Source organism: Giraffa tippelskirchi, chromosome 9, assembly GCF_054371585.1.
Source record: "Giraffa tippelskirchi isolate mGirTip1 chromosome 9, T2T-mGirTip1v1.2.pri, whole genome shotgun sequence".
Taxonomy (NCBI): domain Eukaryota; kingdom Metazoa; phylum Chordata; class Mammalia; order Artiodactyla; family Giraffidae; genus Giraffa; species Giraffa tippelskirchi.
Window position 1 is genome coordinate 82,081,206 of NC_137283.1, and position 22,355 is coordinate 82,103,560.

General features: G+C 43.2%; 1 protein-coding gene and 1 long non-coding RNA gene across 12 annotated transcripts in view; one reads left to right on the plus strand and one right to left on the minus strand.

Moving 5' to 3' along the window:
• Window positions 1-22,355, plus strand: part of CD109 (CD109 molecule) — a 198,790-nt gene that overhangs the window by 41,407 nt on the left and 135,028 nt on the right. For 5 of the 11 annotated variants that reach the window (XR_014065410.1, XR_014065412.1, XM_081530095.1 and 2 more), the window contains one exon: window positions 8,636-8,808. Coding sequence is in view for 6 of the 11 variants with exons in the window: in XM_081530095.1 (XP_081386221.1) it covers window positions 8,748-8,808 (61 nt within the window). In the remaining 5 variants the exon portion in view is untranslated. Of the gene's footprint in view, window positions 1-6,665; window positions 7,177-8,635; window positions 8,842-22,355 lie in introns of those variants that run through there. The other 6 variants (XM_081530093.1, XM_081530094.1, XM_081530100.1 and 3 more) reach the window with 5 other exon arrangements.
• The window catches only part of LOC145521485 (uncharacterized), a 147,054-nt gene that overhangs the window by 9,201 nt on the left and 115,498 nt on the right, over window positions 1-22,355 (minus strand). The window lies entirely within an intron of this gene.

The window sequence follows — 22,355 nt, forward strand, 5'->3', positions numbered from 1 at the left end:
CAGTGTTTCTCCCCAAACCAGCCTCACTGGTGTGAGAATAGAGGGTGGAAATGAGAGTGGCTCCTCTATTGCCCCTAGTGACCATTGCTGAAATGTTTGCTTCTTATTTCCACATCAGACTCTGCTGGTTTGGAGTTCTGAGTTCCCGAGAGAGGAATGTTTCCACTAGGTGACACTGCAGCAGTTCAGTTAGACTGGCAGCTGAACCTGGCCACCTGGGGCTCCTCATGCCAGTAAAACAGTGGCCACAGAAGTGGTCGCTTCACTGGCTGGAGTGACTGAATGCTCTTGATTGTCGAGGAGTTGCCACTACACAGTGGAAATAAGGAGCATTTCTGGAATGCATAAGATATACTGGGGCATCTCTCAGTCTCCCCAGGCCCTGTGGTTAAAAATCAACAGAAAACAACAATATAATATGCAGAGGACTGATAATGGTTCAGACCCTTCAGGAGTGAAGATCTAGGTCACTCCACTATGCAAAGAGCTGTGCCAGCCTAGGTGATTACTGAGAGCATAGGTATAGGTAGTAGAAGAAGGTAGTTGCAAATACAAGCTTGTGACCAGTAGCAGAAATAAAGATTGTAATAGCTACTTGCAACAACACAAGAGAAGACTCTACACGTGGACATCACCAGATGGTCAACACCGAAATCAGATTGATTATATTCTTTGCAGCCAAAGATGGAGAAGCTCTATACAGTCAGCAAAAACAAGACCGGGAGCAGACTGTGGCTCAGATCATGAACTGCTTATTGCCAAATTCACACTTAAATTGAAGAAAGTAGGGAAAACCACTAGTCCATTCAGGTATGACCTAGATCAAATCCCTTATGAGTATACAGTGGAAGTGACAAATAGATTTAAGGGACTAGACCTGATAGACAGAGTCCCTGATGAACTATGGACAGACGTTCGTGACATTGTACAGGAGACAGGGATCAAGAAAATCCCCATGGAAAAGAAATGCAAAACAGCAAAATGGCTGTCTGAGGAGGCCTTACAGACAGCTGGGAAGAGAAGAAAAGCGAAAAGCAAAGGAGAAATGGAAAGATATTCCCATCTGAATGCAGAGTTCCAAAGAATAGCAAGGAGAGATAAGAAAGCCTTCCTCAGCAATCATTGCAAAGAAATAGAGGAAAACAACAGATTGGGAAAGACTAGAGATCTCTTCAAGAAAATTAGAGATACCAAAGGAACATTTCATGCAAAGATAGGCTTGATAAAGGACAGAAATGGTATGGACCTAACAGAAGCAGAAGATACTAAGAAGAGGTGGCAAGAATACACAGAACTGTACAAAAAAGATCTTCATGACTCAGATAATCACGATGGTGTGATCACTCACCTAGAGCCAGACATTCTGGAATGTGAAGTCAAGTGAGCCTTAGAAAGCATCACTACGAACAAAGCTAGTGGAGGTGATGGAATTCCAGTTGAGCTATTTCAAATCCTCAAAGGTGATGCTGTGAAAGTGCTGCACTCGATATGCCAGCAAATTTGGAAAACTCAGCAGTGGCCACAGGACTGGAAAAGTCAGTTTTCGTTCCAATCCCAAAGAAAGGCAATGCCAAAGAATGCTCAAACTACCGCACAATTGCACTCATCTCACATGCTAGTAAAGTAATGCTCAAAATTCTCCAAGCCAGGCTTCAGCAATACGTGAACCGTGAACTTCCAGATGTTCAAGCTGGTTTTAGAAAAGGCAGAGGAACCAGAGATCAAATTGCCAATATCCGCTGGATCATCGAAAAAGCAAGAGAGTTCCAGAAAAACATCTATTTCTGCTTTATTGACTATGCCAAAGCCTTTGACTGTGTGGATCACAATAAACTGTGGAAAATTCTGAAAGAGATGGGAATACAGACCATCTGACCTGTCTCTTGAGAAACCTGTATGCAGGTCAGGAAGCAACAGTTAGAACTGGACATGGAACAACAGACTGGTTCCAAATAGGAAAAGGAGTACGTCAAGGCTGTATATTGTCACCCTGCTTATTTAACTTATATGCAGAGTACATCATGAGAAACACTGGGCTGGAAGAAACACAAGCTGGAATCAAGATTGCTGGGAGAAATATCAATAACCTCAGATATGCGGATGACACCACCCTTATGGCAGAAAGTGAAGAAGAAGTAAAGAGCCTCTTGATGAAGGTGAAAGAGGAGAGTGAAAAAATTGACTTAAAGCTCAACGTTCAGAAAACTAAGATCATGGCATCTGGTCCCATCTCTTCATGGGAAATATATGGGGAAACAGTGGAAACAGTGTCAGACTTTATTTTTTTGGGCTCCAGAATCACTGCTGATGGTGATTGCAGCCATGAAATTAAAAGACGCTTACTCCTTGGAAGGAAGGTTATGGCCAACCCAGATAGCATATTTAAAAGCAGAGACATTACTTTGCCAACAAAAGTCCGTCTGGTCAAGGCTATGGTTTTTCCAGTGGTCATGTATGGATGTGAGAGTTGGACGGTGAAGAAAGCTGAGCGCCGAAGAGTTGATGCTTTTGAACTGTGGTGTTGGAGAAGACTCTTGAGAGTCCCTTGGACTGCAAGGAGATCCAATCAATCCATCCTAAAAGAGGTCAATCCTGGATGTTCATTGGAAGGTCTGATGTTGAGGCTGAAACTCCAATACTTTGGCCACCTCATGCGAAGGGTTGACTCATTGGAAAAGACCCTAATGCTGGGTAGGATTGGGAGCGGGAGGAGAAAGGGACGACAGAGGATGAGATGGTTGGATGGCATCACCGACTCGATGGACATGGGTTTGGGTGGAGTCAGGGAGTTGGTGATGGACAGGGAGGCCTGGCGTGCTGCAATTCATGGGGTCGCAAAGAGTTGGACACGACTGAGCGACTGAACTGAACTGAATAGCTACTTGCAGTTCTTTCTTGTTTTGATATACATGTATATATTCTTATATATATCAAAATATGTATATATACATAGTTTCCTTGTGGTTCAGCTGGTAAAGAATCCGCCTGCAATGCGGGAGACCTTGGGTTGGATACGTGGGTTAGGAAGATCCTCTGGAGAAGGGAAAGGCTACCCACACCAGTATTCTGGCCTGGAGAATTCCATGGACTGTTTAGTCCATGGGATCACAAAGAGTCCGACACAACTGAGCCACTTTCACTTTCATATATATATATATATATATATATATATATTTATGTATATATATATACACATTTCATTCCTGAGGTATGAGATTAACTGCTATTAACACACATTAGATGGTAGAGAAATGAGAGGGGGAAGGAAAAATATTGTTTAATATATAATATTAATATATAATATTAACCAATATTTATATCTTATATTTATATATATTATATATTACTATTTATTAAAATTACCAGGTGGCTCCGTGGTAAAGAATCTGCTTGTCAAACAGGAGATTGTGGGTTCGATTCCTGTGTCAGGAAGATCCCCTGGAAAAAGAAATAGCAACCCACTCCAATATTCTTGCCTGGGAAACTCCATGGACAGAGGAACCTGGTGGGCTGCAGTCCATAGGGTCGCCAAGAGTCGGACAGTACTTAGTGACTGACCGTGCAAAATTATAAATATAATATCTAGAATATTTTTATTATCATTAGCATTTATAATAATATATAGTATTATAACATTATCAATATACTGATATATTATTTAATAGAATAAATATTACTATTGTATCAATATATCAACAATATAGTATGCATTAATATATCACTGTATTATTATATTAATATTAATAATATTATGTTTATATATTAATCTATATATTATATACTAAATATGTATTATATAAATATTTAATATAATATTAATATTGTATATATAAACTAATATTTTTCTTCCCCTTCACAATTTTCTACCATCTAATATATATTAATAGCAGTTAATCTCAAACCTTAGGTTTAAAGTTACAGGCTCTCAAAGGTAGAATGTGATTCAGCTAGAAAAGGCACTGATAATGTCCAAAAACAGTTGAAGGACTTTGTATACTCTTTTGGAGAGAGGGTCGTTTTTGGTTCTGTGAGGGATAGTTGCATCATGTTGGGGGAAAGTATGGATTTTCTGTCTCTTGATGAAGTTAAGTATGGTTAAAACGGGTATATTCAGAAGCCAAGTTGATGAGGCATGGACTTTGGTAGCTTCGTACTGTGCCAGATTATCTAAGATGAAGCTAAATTTCTCAGAATTCCCCTCCCTGTATGGTTATGAGCTGGTGTTGGCCACAAGAGACACTTTATGTGAATTTGGAAGCCAGCTTGAAGCAGAAGTCATATTTTTCACTCTGAAGGTCGGTGCAGGGTGCTAGGCATTGGCCACCAGCCCAGATTGTTACTGCTGTGCTAGCTGACTTGGCAGGTGTGGGAAGGCAGTGGGGCCCAAGAGCCTCCGCTTCTCAGGGGGTCTCCTCCTTGAGCTTTTCTGAATTGCGGGCCAAGTACATATTTATCTGGCTTCTCCTGCAGGTTACCCATGACATCAGAGTCAGAGGTGTTAATAGACACATGCGTTCCCGTTCACCCTCATGTTTCCTTGTTGTGGTTCACATGTCGCTTTTTTCCCTTGGCTGACTTAGAGTGACTTCGACTCAACACTAGATGCAGAATCAACATCTGCTCCACAAGCTCCCATAATTGCGTAGGATTTGTCTCCTATTGATTCTGCTTTTCTCAATGAACCACATGCTAAAGACACGTCGCGGGGACGTGGGAACAGTGTGAGGTTCTTATGCCAAAGGCCATTCAGTTTTCATGGGAGAAACACACATAGTTTTTTTGTATCAAGATTCATGAATTTTATTCCAAAGAGTTTCTAAGATGCTCCCTTAAAGACTACTTACTAAAACAATATCATTTTTATTGTTTTATTTTTTAAAGTTATGTATATTTATATATGTAGACAGTTTGGCAGGTCCAGGTAATTGTCTGGATATGGAAAACATTTTGATGAATATCCTTCAAATCTTTCTTCAGTGTATATATATGTAATGTATGTGTGTACGTGCTAAGTTGCTTTAGTCGTGTCTGACTCTCTGCGACCCCATAGACTGTAGCCCTTCAGGTTCCTCTGTTCATGGGATTCTCCAGGCAAGGATACTGGAGTGGGTTGCTGTGCCCTCCTCCAAGGGATCTTCCCAATCCAGGGATTGAACCCGTGTTTCTTATGTCTGGTGTATTGGCAGATGGGTTCTTTACCACTAGCGCCACCTAGAAAGCCCACTCTGTGCCTCATTTCTGCAAATCTACATGGCCAAATTTCTGCACGGTTAAACTTCTTGTGTGTATTGTGAGAAGGAAGGCATGAACAGGGAGGTTACATCAATTTAAAATATGCACAGACTTCATTTTACAAAACAGCAAGGTGGTTTTAAACTTTTCTAGACATCTTCTTGGGATGCAACATTATCAACTAATTTTTTGGAGTCCTTTTATCTGCCTGCCTCTAGAATGAACCTGAATTGATTGATCCATCTTCTGAAGTGAAGCTTGTAAAGAATTTTCTCCAGTTTCCCGATTTCCTTTTCTCATCAAAGACAGAGTCTACCTGTAGACCCTCTGTGGCCCACAGTATGCTGAAATGAAGTAGAATTTCAGTCCCTATTCCAGACCTGCTGAATCAGGATTTGCATTTTACTGTGATTCTCATACACATTAGAGCTTGAGAAGCACTGATGTAGACTTGGACAGAGCCCACACTCAACCCTATATTCCAGAGGTGAGGAGACCAAACAGGCAGTAACAGCCATGTCAGGGACAGAGTGTGTATCCAATGATCCACTTCAACCCTTTTCACTTTACCCAAGCCCTGCCTGCACAGGAAGTCAGCCACTAAAGATAGGAGCGTGTAGGAGCCTTGAGGACATAGGGACCTCTGCAAGCCGCTCAGCAGGGTGGAAAAGGGTGGAACAGGAAAGGGAGGAAAGCAAGTTCCTGGACTCCGAAACCACAGTTTGTCTAGGTGCTACTTTCCCCCTTATTTAGCACATAGATTTGTGAAGAGACAACCTTCTGATGACCTCTTTTCCTTTTGCATTTGCCCGGTATTAAACGGTCACCATCTGAAACTTTTCTCCGTGAATTAGAAACTTGAAGTTGTCAGGGACTGAATGTGCCCGTTTTCCAACGGTTTCTGGCAGTTCCCCGCTTTCATGGTGTAGTCATGGTGAAACCTGAGTCATCTGAAGATGCAGAGTGCCAAGGAGTCGGGGAAGGAGCTGCAGCCAAGCCAGGACCCAGGAGCTGGGGCTCAGGAACTGCGGGCCACCCTGGGCCACTGGCCTTCCTTGGGGACAGGAGAGCCGCCCTAACCCTGTGTTTAAACAAATTGCTCCAAGCTTTACGGTGCTAATGAATACCTTCTGTAGCAGAAGTGTTCAGCGACAGCCCAAAGTATGACGCATCTCCCCACACAGCTGCTTCTCAGAGTTTCAAGGAGCAGCACCTCACTCTCACACATGCCAGAATTTTCTTCCCCCCCCTTTTTTTTTAAAACCGAGAAATCATATTTTCCTGAAGAGGCAAACAATATACGTGACTTTTTCTTTCAAGGGAAAAAAAAAAGTTTACTCCCGGGCTTATTGATTCATATACATTCAACGACTACCAGAAAATAGACCCCTGTTTGGTGTGTGTTTGCCATTTTCTCTCCGATTCTGACTCACAGTCTGGAGGACAAGGACTGATTTTTTTCCCACCTCACAGAGCGGCCGTGCACTCTTTCTCCGCACAAGGAGGGGCCTGTTTACGCTCCCCGGGCATCTTCGGCGGAGCGCTCGTGTAAACAGCCCGCGGAGCCGGGTGGCCGGGGTGGGGCGGAGCGGGGCGGCCGCGCCAGATCGGGCGGGCCGCGCGCCTCCCGCCTCCCGCCCGGGTCTGCGGTGTCGGCCGGGGCGCCGAGGAGCGCCGCGGTGATGCGGCGGGAGGGGTGGAGCCGCCGCGCCCAGGCTGGGTTTGGAGCCCTCGCTCGGCCTGCGGGCGCGCCCAGCGCTCACTGCTGAGCCGGGAGTCTGGGCGAAGCCGGGAGGCGGTGGGAGGCCACACCCCGCGCGGCCCGCGTATTTCCTCGGGAGCCCGCGGCCGCCGCGCAGACAGCGCCGAGATGCGGGGCCCCCGGCTCGTGACCGCCGCCCGCCTCTTCTGCGTGTGGAGCGCGGCGCTGGCCGCCGTCCCCGGGTAGGAGCGCGGGGCGCGCGGGGCGGGCGGGAGCGGGGGTCCCCAGCCGGACCTCGGCCTGGAGATTTGAGCCTGCATCGCTTCAGCTCGGTCCTCCCAGGGACAGTTAACTTTCTCCACCCACGAGGTTGTTTAAGCGTCTCCGGCCAAGACTGGTTTCTGAAGTCTTTTTATGTTTAGTCCACACTCCCTCTGAATTTGTTTCGACTTTTTGCCCCCCTCCCCCCCCAGTAATGTACCTTCTTTTAAAGACATGTATGCATATTTTTCCTAAACAAGATGTCTCAACTTCAGCAATGATAAGGTGTGGCCGAGGTGGTTAAGCATGGGTTCAGGTGCAGATTTTGTAGGAAGATAACCAGTGAGACACTTAAGTAATGGAATGCACTTCTTTCCCCCTCAGAGGGTTTTGCCCTGTAGCCCAAATCCCTGGGTTGGGCAGAGAAAGTGCTCTTTTAGTAATTTTTTGTGCTCTGCTCCACCTGGAAATGTCACCGCCGACAGATAGTTTAATTTTAGGTGGTATATTTGAATCAGTGATGTTGATTAGATGATGTTTTCTTGGGTAGATGCCCAAACATAAAGGTTTGAATAAGAAATAAGCAAAATCTGTGTGTGTGTGTGTGTGTGTGTGTGTGTGTGTGTGCGCGCGTGTGCGCGCACGCGCATGCGCCTGTGTGTTTAAGCCAAGAAAAAAAAATTACCCTGGGATGATATCTTAAAAACATAAAGGTTTGAATAAGAAATAAGCAAAATCCATATGTGTGTGTGTGTGTGTGTGTGCACGTGGATATGCCTGTGTGTTTAAGCCAAGAAAAAAAAATTACCCTGGGGTGATGTCTTCTATAAAGAAGTTTAGAGGCTTGTACTTTGTCCATAACTTCTGCATATCTCAGTGTAAGCTATCCTGTGCTATTTGTGGTTTATAAAATGGAAATACTAAGGCCATATTCTAGCAGTGCATGCATTGCTGCATTAAAATTGATTTATGGGAATGTATATGATAAATATAATTAACACTAATGTATTTTACAAATGAATGTTATGAAGAGAGTAAATCCTTAGAGTTCTGATCACAAGGAAAAAATACGTATTTTTTCTATTTCTTTAATTTCATTCCTATGTGAGATGATGAATGTTCACTAAATTTATTGTGATAATCATCTCATAATGTGTGTAAGTCAAATTATTACCTGTACACCTTAAACTTGTACAATGCTATATGTCAGTTATATCTCAATAAAACAGCAAAAAGTTAATTTAGGGGAATGATTGTTTTTTTCCGCAGCCTTTCAATGCAGTTGCTAAATGGAGCAGTGGGGCCACATTAATTGGAACAGTTATGGTTGGCACTGTATAGGGAACCTATCTCACCATCTATGAAATTTGAGAATCTCAAAAGAATGAAGATGTGAGGATAAGAAACTTCATTTTTCTCTTGTTGTTGGGAACTCTTTAGGCCTAGGTTTCTGGTGACAGTCCCTGGGATCATCAGGCCGGGAGGAAATGTGACCATCGGGGTAGAGCTTCTGGAACACAGCCCCTCACAGGTCACCGTGAAGGCGGAACTGATGAAGATGGCAGCGAACCGCACGTTCTCTGTCCTGGAAGCAGAAGGAGTCTTTGAAAAAGGTAAGATGCGCAGCAGAGTCTCACCCTTCTGCAGTAATAATTGTTGTTCAGTAGCTTGGTGATGTCTGACTCTTTGCGACCCCATGGACTGCAGCACGCCAGGCTTCCCTGCCCTTCACTATCTCCCAGAGTTTGCTCAAACTCATGTCCATTGAATTGGTGATGCCATCCAACCATCTCATCCTCTGCCTCCCCCTTCTCCTCCTGCCTTCAGTCTTTCCCAGGATCAGGGTCTTTTCCATTGAGTTGGCTCTTTGCATCAGGTGGCCAAAGTATTGGAGCTTTAGCTTCAGCAGCAGTCCTTCCAATGAGCGTCAGGGTTGATTTCCTTTAGGATTGACTGGTTTTATCTCCTTGCTGTCAAAGGGACTCTCAAGAGTCTTCTCCAGCACCACAGTTCAAAAGCATCAATTCTTTAGCATTCGGCATTCTTTATGGTCCAAATCTCACATCTGTACATCTGCATTAATAATTGTAGTATGCTAATAAAGTCGTGTGCTAGGTAGGGTCATGAAGAAGCCTCCCATTTTCAGTGGGTTACACAATACACTTTTGTTTTTTACTCATGTAGAGTCCAAAGTGATGTTCCTGGGATGCTCTCCTAGGGGGAGGTTCTGAGGCCCAGTCATCATCAGTATGTGGCTTGTAAGTCTGCAGGGCAAGAACGTGGAGTTCTTCCTGTGGGAGGTCCTTGTGGACCAGGCCTGGACATGGCTCATATCACTCCTCCTCTCGTGGCCATGTTGAGCTTCACAGGAGTCTGGGAGTGTAGGACAGTGTGTGCCCGGAAGAGGGAATGGGCATAGTTAAAAGTCTGACACAAAACCATATTTGTGTATGGTTTATATAAACCATGTGTAACCACGTGTCTTTATTGGGTGCCGAAGTAAAAGAAGAATTGTAGTTAAAATCTAGCTTTATAGAATATATTTTAGTTTTTTAAGTGACAAGGAAAAAAAAAAGAAAAATAATGTAAAAGTGGGAGCCATTTGTAAAAGAACCCACATCTCTTATTTTAAATTTGGGTTCTAACTAGGCCCAGGGTTAAATTGGGTCAATGTATATCTTCTTTTTCAATACTAAGGACAAAATAATTTTGAGGGGTAAATAGTTAAATATATAAACTCTTTTTTTCACAATGAAACGAACACTTGATTTTTTCTAATTGAAAGAGTAATATATACTCCGTGCTGGTAACCTGGCAAACACCCTAAGTAAAGAAAATAAACCAAAATCATATGTAATCCTACCACCGACCTATAAACACTGTTAACTAGAAGCATGATTACAGGTTTAGTCGTAGGCCAGAAACTGAGGCATAAATTCCTATAACATTGAGAGTTATCTTTTAAGAGAATAATTTAAGGGCACAGAATGAAGGGTGGATGAAATTCCATAGTAGCTCATTATATAAATGTTTACCCTTTACCAGCACAGAGAAATTAATACCATCATGAAATAAGATAAAATCAAAGTTTATCTGCATTTGAGATTCTTTCTGCATTGGGAAGTTGACTGGGTAGGTAAATTTGGAGCTGGAAGAGGTGATGCGTGCAAGGGCCAGGCCACTTTGTGTTTTGTAATAGGAAAGACAGGTAAGTGGGAGGCCTTGTCCCTGGAGAAGAAATGTTAGTGCTTAAGATCCGAGACTGAGTCTTAGTACTAGCTGTGTGATCTTAGGCAGGATACTTAAATGCTCTGAGCCTCAATGTCCTCATGTATAAAATGGGGATAGTGTAAAGTTAAAATCTGTATCTAGTACCTGTTAGACACTCAATAAACAACAGCTGTGAATATTTTGAGTGGAAATACTATTGAAGAAGAAGATGCCGGAAGCATCATTTCCTATTTACATGGGGGCCAATCTTTACTTTCATTATTGAACTATTTATTCAGAAAATGGATGAAATCTTGGCCTTAGGATAATGGCTAAAGAAAATACTGAAATACCAAGTCACAACAGACAACACAAGGCTAAAGAGGGGCGGACAGTACTATCCTGGGAGCTTAATGGATCTTTGAAAAAGAAAGAGAGAAAATGCACTACTTTCAGGGGCTGTTTCATTGAAAATACCATTGCAAGCATGCTCCCTGTTTCAAAGGAGAATGTTAACTTTGTTATCAGGAGTTGTGAGTCATTGCTCTCAGAACAGATGCTTCCTGTAAGGTTAGGACTTAAGGACCAAGACATTTCTCCCTCTCTGTCTTCACATCCTTTGCTTTATCTGATTTCTCCAGTTGTAACAGTATGTAGATCAAGAAGGACTTTCTAAATTAATGGGGCTTGGATCTTCCTAGGATTCATTTTATTCCTTACCATCTAAACACAAGCAATTAAATACTTTTAGGTCTGATTATTTCATCATTTTCTCATGGGGACCTCCAAGAGATTACTGCCAAGAAAAGATTGAGCTTCCCTGGTGGCTCAGATGGTAAAGAATCTGCCTACAATGCAGGAGACCCGGGTTTGATCCTTCAGATGGCTACCCTCTCCAGCATTCTTGCCTGGAGAATCCCATGGACAGAGGAGCCTGGCGGGGTTGCAGTCTCCATGGGGTCACAAAGAGTTGGACATGACTGAGTGACTAACACTTTAACTTTCACCTTCTAGCAGAGATGGGTAAGGAGGGGGACTGTTTCTGAGTGGCTGTCACTAGCAGCTGGGCTGTTCTTAGGAATTCCTTGGGTAGGGCAGTGTTTCACCACAACCAGAATGCATTTGAATTGCAGCATATACCTTAATGGGCTTCCCAGGTGGCGCTAGTGGTAAAGAACCTGCCTGCCCATTGCGGGAGATGTAAAGAGATGCCAGTTTGATCCCTGGGTTGGGATCCCCTGGAGGAGGAGGACGTGGCAACCCACTCCAGGATTCTTGCCTGGAGAATCCCATGGACAGAGGAGCCTGGTGGGCTACAGTCCGTGGGGTCACAAAGAGTCGGACACAACTGAGTGACTGAGCACAGCACAAACCTTAATAAAGTCAGAAAAGTATGGCTTGTTCTCAAGGAAAAGCTCATTTATTTGTTTAGCCGATATAGGGAGAATTTTGTTTACATTTCCATCCTTGAGGCCAGTAGCATGGACTACGTTGCAGTTAGTTTATTCGTTTGTAAATATATCAACTCTATATTGATAGGGGATCAATTATTTTTATGTATTTATTTTTTGGTGAACAATAGCCCTTGATTAAAAAGTGTTTCTAATAAACTTTGAGGAGTTCCCTCTAAGAGTACAGACATGGAAGTGTACTTGTTATTACAACCACCACCGTCATCATCACCACCATCATCATCATCATTTCTATGGTGAATAGTAGAAAACAATTGAGTAAATATAATTGATAAAATTCAGTGGGAAGTAGTTATCAGAGGAGAGAAGATGGAGAAGCTATGGAGATTTGAAATCGAATCAGACTATCTGTTGGTTGGAGAGTGAGCCTGTCCCCTTATTTCTTACCTTCCGGCCTTTTACCTCTTCCTGTATTGTGTTGTTGCCTGGGAGTTCCACGCCAAATCAAGAAAAAAAAATGTTAAGAACATTTGAATTCACAGGTCATACATGAGAACCCATTCTTAAAGCATGTGAAGTAATTGAATTATTTTTGATGTCCTTAAAACCGTAGTTTCTGTTTGATTTCCCATTCTCTTTCTACAGTTTGAAACGTTTATTTGTAAACTTCCATTGTTTTTCCTGAATGAGATTTATAATGAAGAATATACCCTTTTCCTCCACTAATGAATTGTTACTCGTTTCACATACCCCTGATAAAAAGATTAAAAAAAAAACCTAAGAAATCTCCATATTGTGTTTCATTAGTGGCTGCTCCAGTTTACATTCCCACCAGCAATGTAGGAGAGCTCTGTTTTCTCCACACCATCTCCAGCATTTATTGTCTGTAGAGTTATTTTTTTTAATTTTCAATTAGTTTATTTATCTATTTTTTGACTTTACAATATTGTATTTGTTTTGCCATACATTGACATGAATCCACCATGGGTGTACATGTGTTCCCCATCCTGAACCCCCCTCCTGCCTCCCTCCCCATCCCATCCCTCCGGGTCATCCCGGTGCACCAGCCCCGAGCACCCTGTATCATGCATTGAACCTGGACTGGCGATTCATTTCATATGTGATAATTTACATGCTTCAATGCCATTCTCCCATATCATCCCCCCCTTGCCCTCTCCAATAGAGTCCATAATACTGTTCTATTTATCTGTGCCTCTTTTGATGTCTCGCATACAGGGTTATCTTTACCGATTAACTAAATACCATATATATGAGTTAGTATACTGTATTGGTGTTTTTCTTTCTGGCTGACTTCACTCTGTATAATAGGCTCCAGTTTCATCCACCTCATTAGAACTGATTCGAATGTATTCTTTTTAATGGCTGCATAATATTCCATTGTATATATGTACCACAGCTTCCTTATCCACTCTTCCTTATCCACTCGTCTGCTGATGGGCATCTAGGCTGCTTCCATGTCCTGGCTATTATAAACAGTGCTGCGATGAACATTGAGGTACATGTGTCTCTTTCAATTCTGGTTTCCTCAGTGTGTATGCCCAGCAGTGGGATTGCTGGGTCATATGGCAGTTCTATTTCCAGTTTTTTGAGGAAATCTCCACACTGTTCTCCATAGTGGCTGTACTAGTTTGCATTCCCACCAACAGTGTAAGAGGGTTCCCTTTTCTACACACCCTCTCCAGCGTTTATTGTCTGTAGTCTTTTGGATAGCAGCCATTCTGACGGGTGTGAAATGGTACCTCATTGTGGTTTTGATTTGCATTTCTCTGATAATGAGTGATGTTGAGCATCTTTTCATGTGTTTGTTAGCCATCTGTATGTCTTCTTTGGAGAAGTGTCTGTTTAGTTCTTTGGCCTACTTTTTGATTGGGTCGTTTATTTTTCTGGAATTGAGCTGCAGGAGTTGCTTGTATATTTTTGAGATTAATTGTTTGTCTGTTGCTTCGTTTGCTATTATTTTATCCAGTTCTGAAGGCTGTCTTTTCACCTTGCTCATAGTTTCGTTTGTTGTGCAAAAGCTTCTAAGTTTAATTAGGTCCCATTTGTTTATTTTTGCTTTTATTTCCAATATTCTGGGAGATGGGTTATAGAGGATCCTGCTGTGGTTTATGTCGGAGAGTGTTTTGCCTATGTTTTCCTCTAGGAGTTTTATAGTTTCTGGTCTTATGTTTAGATCTTTAATCCATTTTGAGTTTATTTTTGTGTATGGTATTAGAAAGTGTTCTCGTTTCATTCTTTTACAAGTGGTTGACCAGTTTTCCCAGCACCACTTGTTAAAGAGATTGTCTTTTCTCCATTGTATATTCTTGCCTCCTTTCTCAAAGATAAGGTGTCCATAGATGCGTGGATTTATCTCTGGGCTTTCTATTTTGTTCCGTTGATCTATATTTCTGTCTTTGTGCCAGTACCATACTGTCTTGATGACTGTGGCTTTGTAGTAGAGCCTGAAGTCAGGCAGGTTGATTCCTCCAGTTCCATTCTTCTTTCTCAAGATTGCTTTGGCTATTCGAGGTTTTTTGTATTTCCATACAAATTGTGAAATTATTTGTTCTAGTTTTCTGAAGAGTACCGTTGGAAGCTTGATAGGGATTGCATTGAGTCTGTAGATTGTTTTGGGTAGTATACTCATTTTCACTATATTGATTCTTCTGATCCATGAACACAGTATATTTCTCCATCTATTTGTGTCCTCTTTGATTTCTTTCACCAGTGTTTTATAGTTTTCTATATATAGGTCTTTTGTTTCTTTAGGTAGATATATTCCTAAGTATTTTATTCTTTTCATTGTGATGGTGAATGGAATTGTTTCCTTAATTTCTCTTTCTGTTTTCTCATTGTTAGTGTATAGGAACGCAAGGGATTTCTGTGTGTTAATTTTATATCCTGCAACTTTACTATATTCATTGATTAGCCCTAGTTTTTGATAGCACAGGGAAACTCTGCTCAATATTCTGCAATAACCTAAATGGGAAAAGAATTTGAAAAAGAATAGATACCTATATATATATAACCAAATCACTTTGCTATACACCTGAAACTAACACAACATTGTTTATCAATGATACTTCAATATAAAATAAAATTAAAAATAAATTAATAAAATTTCTTTTCTGTCCCTCTTCCCCCCAAAAAATAGAAAAGTGAAAAAAAAACTACTAAACAGAAAATCTTGACTGTTAACTTGAGTGCTCAGGTGGGCATCTCCTGGCCTGGAGGCACTGCGTATTTAATTACGACACCGAGCCTACTTCCATCTTCCCACGGAAGGGTTCGGGTGAGGTGGACTCTGTGTATGTCTGTATCCTTTAATAACTTGCCTTTTCTTCTTGCCCTAAAATCTTGGAGAGTTAATGGGATGTTTATCTCCCATTTTTTAAGGATGAAACATTCTTCTTTGTATTCTTCCATTGACTGTGGGCTTTTTTATTTTCTATCTTGACCCACTGGGATGGGAAATCAATATTTTAAAATTTGAGATGTTAGCTGAAGAACTTACAAAATCATTCAATTCAGTTTGGAAGGCTTTCTGGTGGAAACAAAGCTCCTGAACATACATTTCATGGCTTGTAGATCAAAATCAGTGCCACAGTTTTTATGAGCATAGATGAATTAGTGTGCTATGTGGGCAGGTCTCCTAGGGAAGGTTTTCACAGGCAGTGTGCCAGTAGAGCTCAGTTTGAACTTGTAGCAGCATGAAAATTATTTTTAAAGGGTGTGGGTTCTTCATTCACATGTCTTTGGTATTGTGTGTAATGTGTATAGATAGGTGGGGCCTGAGGAGAGAGGACCAGAGTGTGCTCACAATGAGCTTGAGCTCTGCAGCCAGCCTACCTGACACCTCCCATCAGTGACTGTGTGTCTGTGGGCTTCTCACTGGGCTTCGGTTTTATTGTCTGAAAGGCAGTGGTTTCTGCTTTGTGCAATTACCCAGTTATTGTGGGGATGAAATGAGGTGACATGTTTCGAGCACTTAAACACTGAGGACCTATTCAAGGAGCCAGTACCTACTGTTACTAGAAGATGATGGCAGCAATCATGTCAGAGGCAATTCTTGGTCACGTGTTGGGACGATCTTGAACTGGGAACTCGATAAAAGACACTCCCTAGGAGGGGGTGGGGAGGGATGTAACATATTAAGTATTCAGTTTCCTTATAGGTATTAGATTAATGCACAATGTTAACTTCAATAACCCTAGGAGGAAGGCACTATTATCTTCATTTTAGAGATGAGAAGACTGAGGCTGAGAGAGAAAAATTTTCCTGGATGAACACAGTAAATGGTATATATCGCCTGAATGTGAAGTTGGTTCTGTTGGTTCTGAATTTGAAGGTTTTCCACCACCTGGAAGAACATGAAATATTTTTTGCTTGCTCCACTTTGGAATATTGATGCAATGTGGTATCAGTCTTCTGTGAAAAGCATTTTTCTCGTTTGCTTGTGGTAGTTCAGAGTTGGATCTCATGAAATCTAATCTGGATCTAAGAGTTGCAAGCTGCAGTGCCAGCTCTCCTCCTGATTTAATCTGAGCTTCGTAGAATTTGGGGGAGATGAGCCAAGTCAGTCGCCTAGTTCATGGCTGAGGAGACTGAGGGGTGGTGTCTAGTGACTTGCCCAAGATGAAATGCCTGTTGGTGGCAGAAACTGGAAACAGATAACAGGGCCCCAAATTTACAATCCAGTGCTTTTTCCATTATACTCTAGGAAACTCTCCTGACACATGGGGAACTGTGTGTGACTTAGGGTATATTTGCAAATGTTGCTTTATCTGATACAAACAAAATATGGCTAACTAAGGAGTTGAAAAATGCTTACCTGCATTTTTGTGCTAGTTTCTTATTTCAGCTGAAGGTGGAGTTGCTCTTTATGGACTAATGGTTCTGTGTGGGTTGGGGGCCAGGCTAGTTTTAGAAATTCTATTGCTGTGATTCTCAAAATGTGAGTCATACTTATTCAAAATGCAGATTCATGGTCATCCTCTCAAGACATGGGTAATGTCTGGGAATCTAAACTTTATTTTGAGCAACCACCGCAAGTGAGTCTCAGTTGTGCTAAAATGAGAACAACTGCACTTCAGTTAAAACAATTCTCATGGATTGTTACCAGCCAAGTACTGGAAAGCCTGAGAGTGAGAGGCAAGCCTTCACAAGTCTGTGATGATTCAAGGCAGCTGAAGGCCCCGCCCAGATTTCCCTGTTTGCCTTTCAAGCGGCCCCCAGCCCTAAACCTTGGTGTTAATTTAATGCAATGGAGAAACATGCCTTGGCATTTGATTATGAATCAGTGATGGAGTGAAGTTGAAAGTGAACAGACTGATCTTTAAACCCCAAGTTAAACACGTCCTGCTCTTCTTCTGACGCAGAATGAGTCACTGAGGGCTTGTGGTGGAACTAGAAATCAGATCCTGGAAGAATTTGGGCGGGGTTGCTGTTTGATCCATTATGCTGCTAAGAAGACTTTGCAGTGTTAAAACTCCTTGTTTTCCTAGTAACATTTCCCCCTGCTAATTTATTATTTATTGCGTGGGAGCCCTGGGTTCGATCTCTGGGTTTGGAAGATCCCCTATAGAAGGAAATGGTAACCCACTCCAGTATCCTTGCGTGGAGAATTCCATGGACAGAGGAGCCTGACAGGCTACAGTCAATGAGGTCACAAAGAGTTGGACACAACTGAGTGACTAACACATGGATTATTTGCTGTATGTGAAACGTGAATGAATGGGGTGGGCAGGGCAGAAGGAAGGAAGTTTCAGAGGTTGCAGAAGGAAAAGTATAATATTAAAAGTGCAGAGGCTGAGTTTTTATTTCTTATTTGTTTAGAAAGTTCAGTGTGGTTGGTAAGTAGTGCTTGTGTGTGACCCTCTGCCTGGTTCTGTTACATTTTACATGCAGAACTGTACAGATGTCCATTCATGAGCATTCCACCTCTGCTGAGATATTTGGCATTTTGTGGGAACAGTTACTTCACAGATGAGAGAAGGGAAGGGTGTGCCAGAGGAAAGCGCCCGGGGCTGGGAGTGGCAGGAATGAGGAGACAGAGCTTTGTGTGTATGTTTTCTGGAAAGATGTTACACTCTGCTTTAGGTGAGTGTGGGGAAACACCCTAGCGGAGAGGCCCAGCAGATACTTTTGAAATTGTTAACTAGGCAGAGAGTTGAAGGAATTGTTTTCACAGAGGCAGACAATATTCCAAGTGTTGGTGGGAAGGCGTGGCACGCCCAAGAGATAACGCTTATGGAAAGAACCAGCCTCATGACTGGAGCTTGGGAGGCGGAAGAGAAGTCAGTGAAATGGCTGGACAGTGAGCAGCCAAGACAGGGATGGACTGGAGATGCTGAGATGTCTCAGATGCCAAGGGAAGAAAAAGTACCGAGAAGAAAGTTTTTATTAATAATAGTGTGAAGTGTCCTAGAAGGTCAGAGAAGAAAAGGACAGAGTAAAGGACATTGGCGAGCCTCAAGTGAATGCTTTTAAGTTGATTGTTGGGAGCAAAAGCAAGTTTTTAGTAATAAATGGGTGGTGGGGAAACGTAATCAGAAAATACAGAGCCACTCTTCTTTTAAAAAAGTGATTGCAGTAGCCTCCTTGATTGTTTCCCTCGCTTCCCGCCACCCCCACTGATGGCCCTGTGGGGCTTCCCAGGGGGCTCAGTGGTAAAGAATTCACCAGCCAATGCAGGAGACTCAGGAGACTAGGGTTCGATCCCTGGGTTGGGAAGGTCCCTTGGAGTAGAAAGTGGCAACCCGCTCCAGTGTTCTTGCCTGGAAACTTCCTTGAACAGAGGAACCTGGTGGGCTTACAGTCCGAGGGGGTCCCAGAGTCGGACATGACTGAGCACACGTGCATGCACCCACACATATCGTCTGTCCTCACTCCAGTGGCCAGGAAGCAGGCCAGATCTTGTCACTCCCCATCTCAGTGTTAGCATACATCCAGCCTCCCCACGGCCTGCAAACCCTACATGATCTGTCTGATCTCATTTCACATCCCCCCCGCCCCCACCTCACTCTGCAGCCTCTCAGGCCTTCATGCAGGTCCTGCAACGCAGCACGAGTGCACCCACCTCAGGGCCTCGCAGTGACTCATCACTCGCCCTGTGATGCACTCGCCAGATGTCCTCCTGACTCAGTTGCTCCAGGTTTTGATTCAGATATCACCTTTACAGTACACCACTGCGAAGACCAAATGTCACTCTGTAGAAGTTTGATGGTTGAAGGGAGAGAGGTGGATTGTCTCTTTAAAAACACAGTAGAGGGGCTTCCCTGGTGGTCCAGTGGTTAATAATCCACCTTGCAACACAAGGGACACCGGTTTGATCCCTGGTCGGGGAAGATCCCACATGAAAAGTAAAAGTGAAAATCGCACAGTGGTGTCTGGCTCTTTGTGATCCCATGGGACTATATAGCCTGCCCAGCTCCTCTGTCCATGGAATTCTCCAGGCAAGAGTACTGGAGTGGGTTGCCATTTCCTTCTCCAGGGAATCTTCCCGACCCGGGGATCGAACCCAGGTCTCCTGCATTGCAGGCAGATTCCTTACCAACTGAGCCACTAGGGAAATCCTAGTTCAAGTGAGCCTGTGTGCCAAAGCTGCTGAGGCCTTCGAGCCCTAGAGTCCATGCTCTGTAACAGGAGAACCCCTAGCACCACAGCTAGAGGTAATCTGTGCTCAGCCTCAAAGACCTAGCACATCCCAAAATAAATAAATACATAAATATTAAAAAGACCCCCCACAGTACTGAGGTAAAGACCAGGGGTAGATAATTTAGTGTAAGAAGTGGGGTCATGGTCAGGAGCACAGATGAGTGGATTATAGTTAGAAGGGTACTTTTTCCTTTGATATAAGAAAGAAACGGAAGAGAGAAATGTTTTGAAGTATCAGCTTGAGATGAATAAAACTGAAATATGTTTTTAGAAAACCTTGCCATAGTTACCTCTTAATTGTGTAGATCCGTCATCTCTTTGTAGAAAGCGGGGATAAACGTTAAAAGTAGTGGCTCCCTGAGGAGAGAAACACAGAACTGGAGGTATTCCTTGGTGCTGCACTAACCTGGGTCCCTGCTGGACTGTGGGTTGTGGGATGCAAGAAGGGTGGATACCACTACTGGCATCAGAGGAGGGTACACAGGAGAACAGAGAAGAGAGGGGAGCTGTTTGTGTGGAAGTATGCCTCACTTGGGGCTTCCCAGGTGATGCTAGAGGTAAAGAACCCACCTGCCAATGCAGGAGACCTGGGTTCTATCCCTGGGTCAGGAAGATGCCCTGGAGGAGGGCATGGCAACCCACCCCAGTATTCTTGCCTGGAGAATCCCATGGGCAGGGGAGCCTGGTGGGCTACAGTGCATAGGGTCACAAAGAGTCGGACATGACTAAAGCGACTTAGCACACACACACATGCCTCGTTTGAAGCTTGAGGGGATGGGGTAGAGGCATTTTGTTATCACTGTGGTTGTAAGTGTGAGAAGTGAACTTGTGACTCCTCACATCCTGGTCTGGGCTAAGAGGACCTCATACCAAAGGTGCAGTGATAGAACTGGAAGAGAGGAAATTATAGTGGGTCCTAGACCTGCTGTGTCTCTTCCGCCTTTCATTCCCCTTAGGAGAATCCATGAGTTGACTCACTTCCTTTGCGAGAGTGGGATTGAAGAAACTGATCAAAAAGGATTTGGCGGAGGTAGAGGAGCAGGGAGCTGGTAAGCAGGTCTGTGGGTCTTTAGTTCCGAAGAAATGATTCATGAATTAAAATCTGAAAACCAGAGAGGTAAAGTGCTTGGAAACAAACAAGGAGGGAAGTGTTTTAAGAGCGCCTGGTAGCTGCTTTTGGCAGGACAATGTTAGGAGTTTACATTTATGAAAATGTAGCTGGCAGACATGATTTAGTATTATAAATTTAACTTTTGCTGAAATAATGTTTTAAACCTCCTCAGGAATATAGCTAAGACAGGGCATTTACTATTTTGCAAACTCCATTCATTTATTAGGGACCAAATTGTATACAGCACAAAATTGGCGGCATCATGTTTGGGGACTGCGCAGGGTTCCTGCTCTCTCACGCTCCTCACAGGGAGCAAAGCAGGCTTCCTGTCACGTGCCAACCCCAGTTGGCGGCAGAGGCCACTTGGAGCGCCAGCATGCGCTCCAAGTTGTTTTCAAGGGAAGCGTGGGTTTGCGGAAGTAGAGACCAGGTGGATTAGCCATGTCTGCCATGCAAGGGAACCAGGGATGTGGTATGAATGTTGCAAATGAGCCTGTTGGTTTGAAGATGGATGATCATCTGGAGGGCTGCATAGGGACTTGATCTGAAAACACATGGATAAGAGAAAATATGGAAGAGTGGGTGTGTCAAGCTACTAACTTGAGAGTGCAGTAAGCTATAGAGGCGTGACAGGGAAGGAGCATGAAGCTTTTTGGACTGATATTTTGGAACTAGCTGGGTCTTTCCTGTACAGTTTGGGAGACACAGTGGGTCCAAAGGGGGACTCCTTAGACACATTGCACTTCCCTGATAACTCAGTTGGTACAGAATCCACCTGCAATGGAGGAGACCCTGGTTCGATTCCTGGGAGGGGAAGATTCCCCTGGAGAAGGGAAAGGCTACCCACTCCAGTATTTTGGCCTGGAGAATTCCACGGACTGTATAGTCCATGAGGTCGCAAAGAGACCCTGAGGAAACCAAAATTGAAAAAGACACGTGTATCCCAGTGTTTATTGCAGCACTATTTACAATAGCTAGAACATGGAAGCAACCTAGATGTCCATCAACAGATGAGTGAATAAAGAAGTTATTGTACATATACACAATGGAATATTACTCAGCCATAAGAAGGAATGCATTTGAGTCAGTTCTGATGAAGTGGATGAACCTAGAACCTATTATACAGAGTGAAGTGAGTCAGAAAGAGAAAGATAAGTATCGTATTCTAATGCACATATACAGAATCTAGAAAAATGGTATTGAAGAATTTGTTTACAGGGCAGCAGTGGAGAAACAGAGAATAGACTTATGGACATGGAGATAGGGGAGGAGAGGGTGAGATGTATGGAAAGAGTAACCTGGAAACTTACATTATCATATGTAAAATAGATAGCCAATGGGAATTTGCTGTATGGCTCAGGAAACTCAAACAGGGGCTCTGTATCAATCTAGAGGGGTGTGATGGGGAGGAAGATGGGAGAGAGGTTCAGAGAGGAGGGGATATATGTATACCTATGGCTGATTCATGTTGAGGTTTGACAGAAAATAACAAAATTCTGTAAAGCAATTATCCTTCAATAAAAAAATTAAAAAGAAAAACACTCTTTTTTTAAAATATTGATCACACATGTATTGGTAATATTTTGGTTATATGGGCCTTCCCGGTAGCTCACATAGTGAAGAATCTGCCCACACTGCGGGAGACCCGGGTTTGGTCCCTGGGTCAGGAAGATCCCCTGGAGAAGGGAACGGCAACCCACTCCAGTATTCTGACCTAGAGAATTCCATGGACAGAGGAGCCTGGCAGACTACAGTCCATGGGTCACGA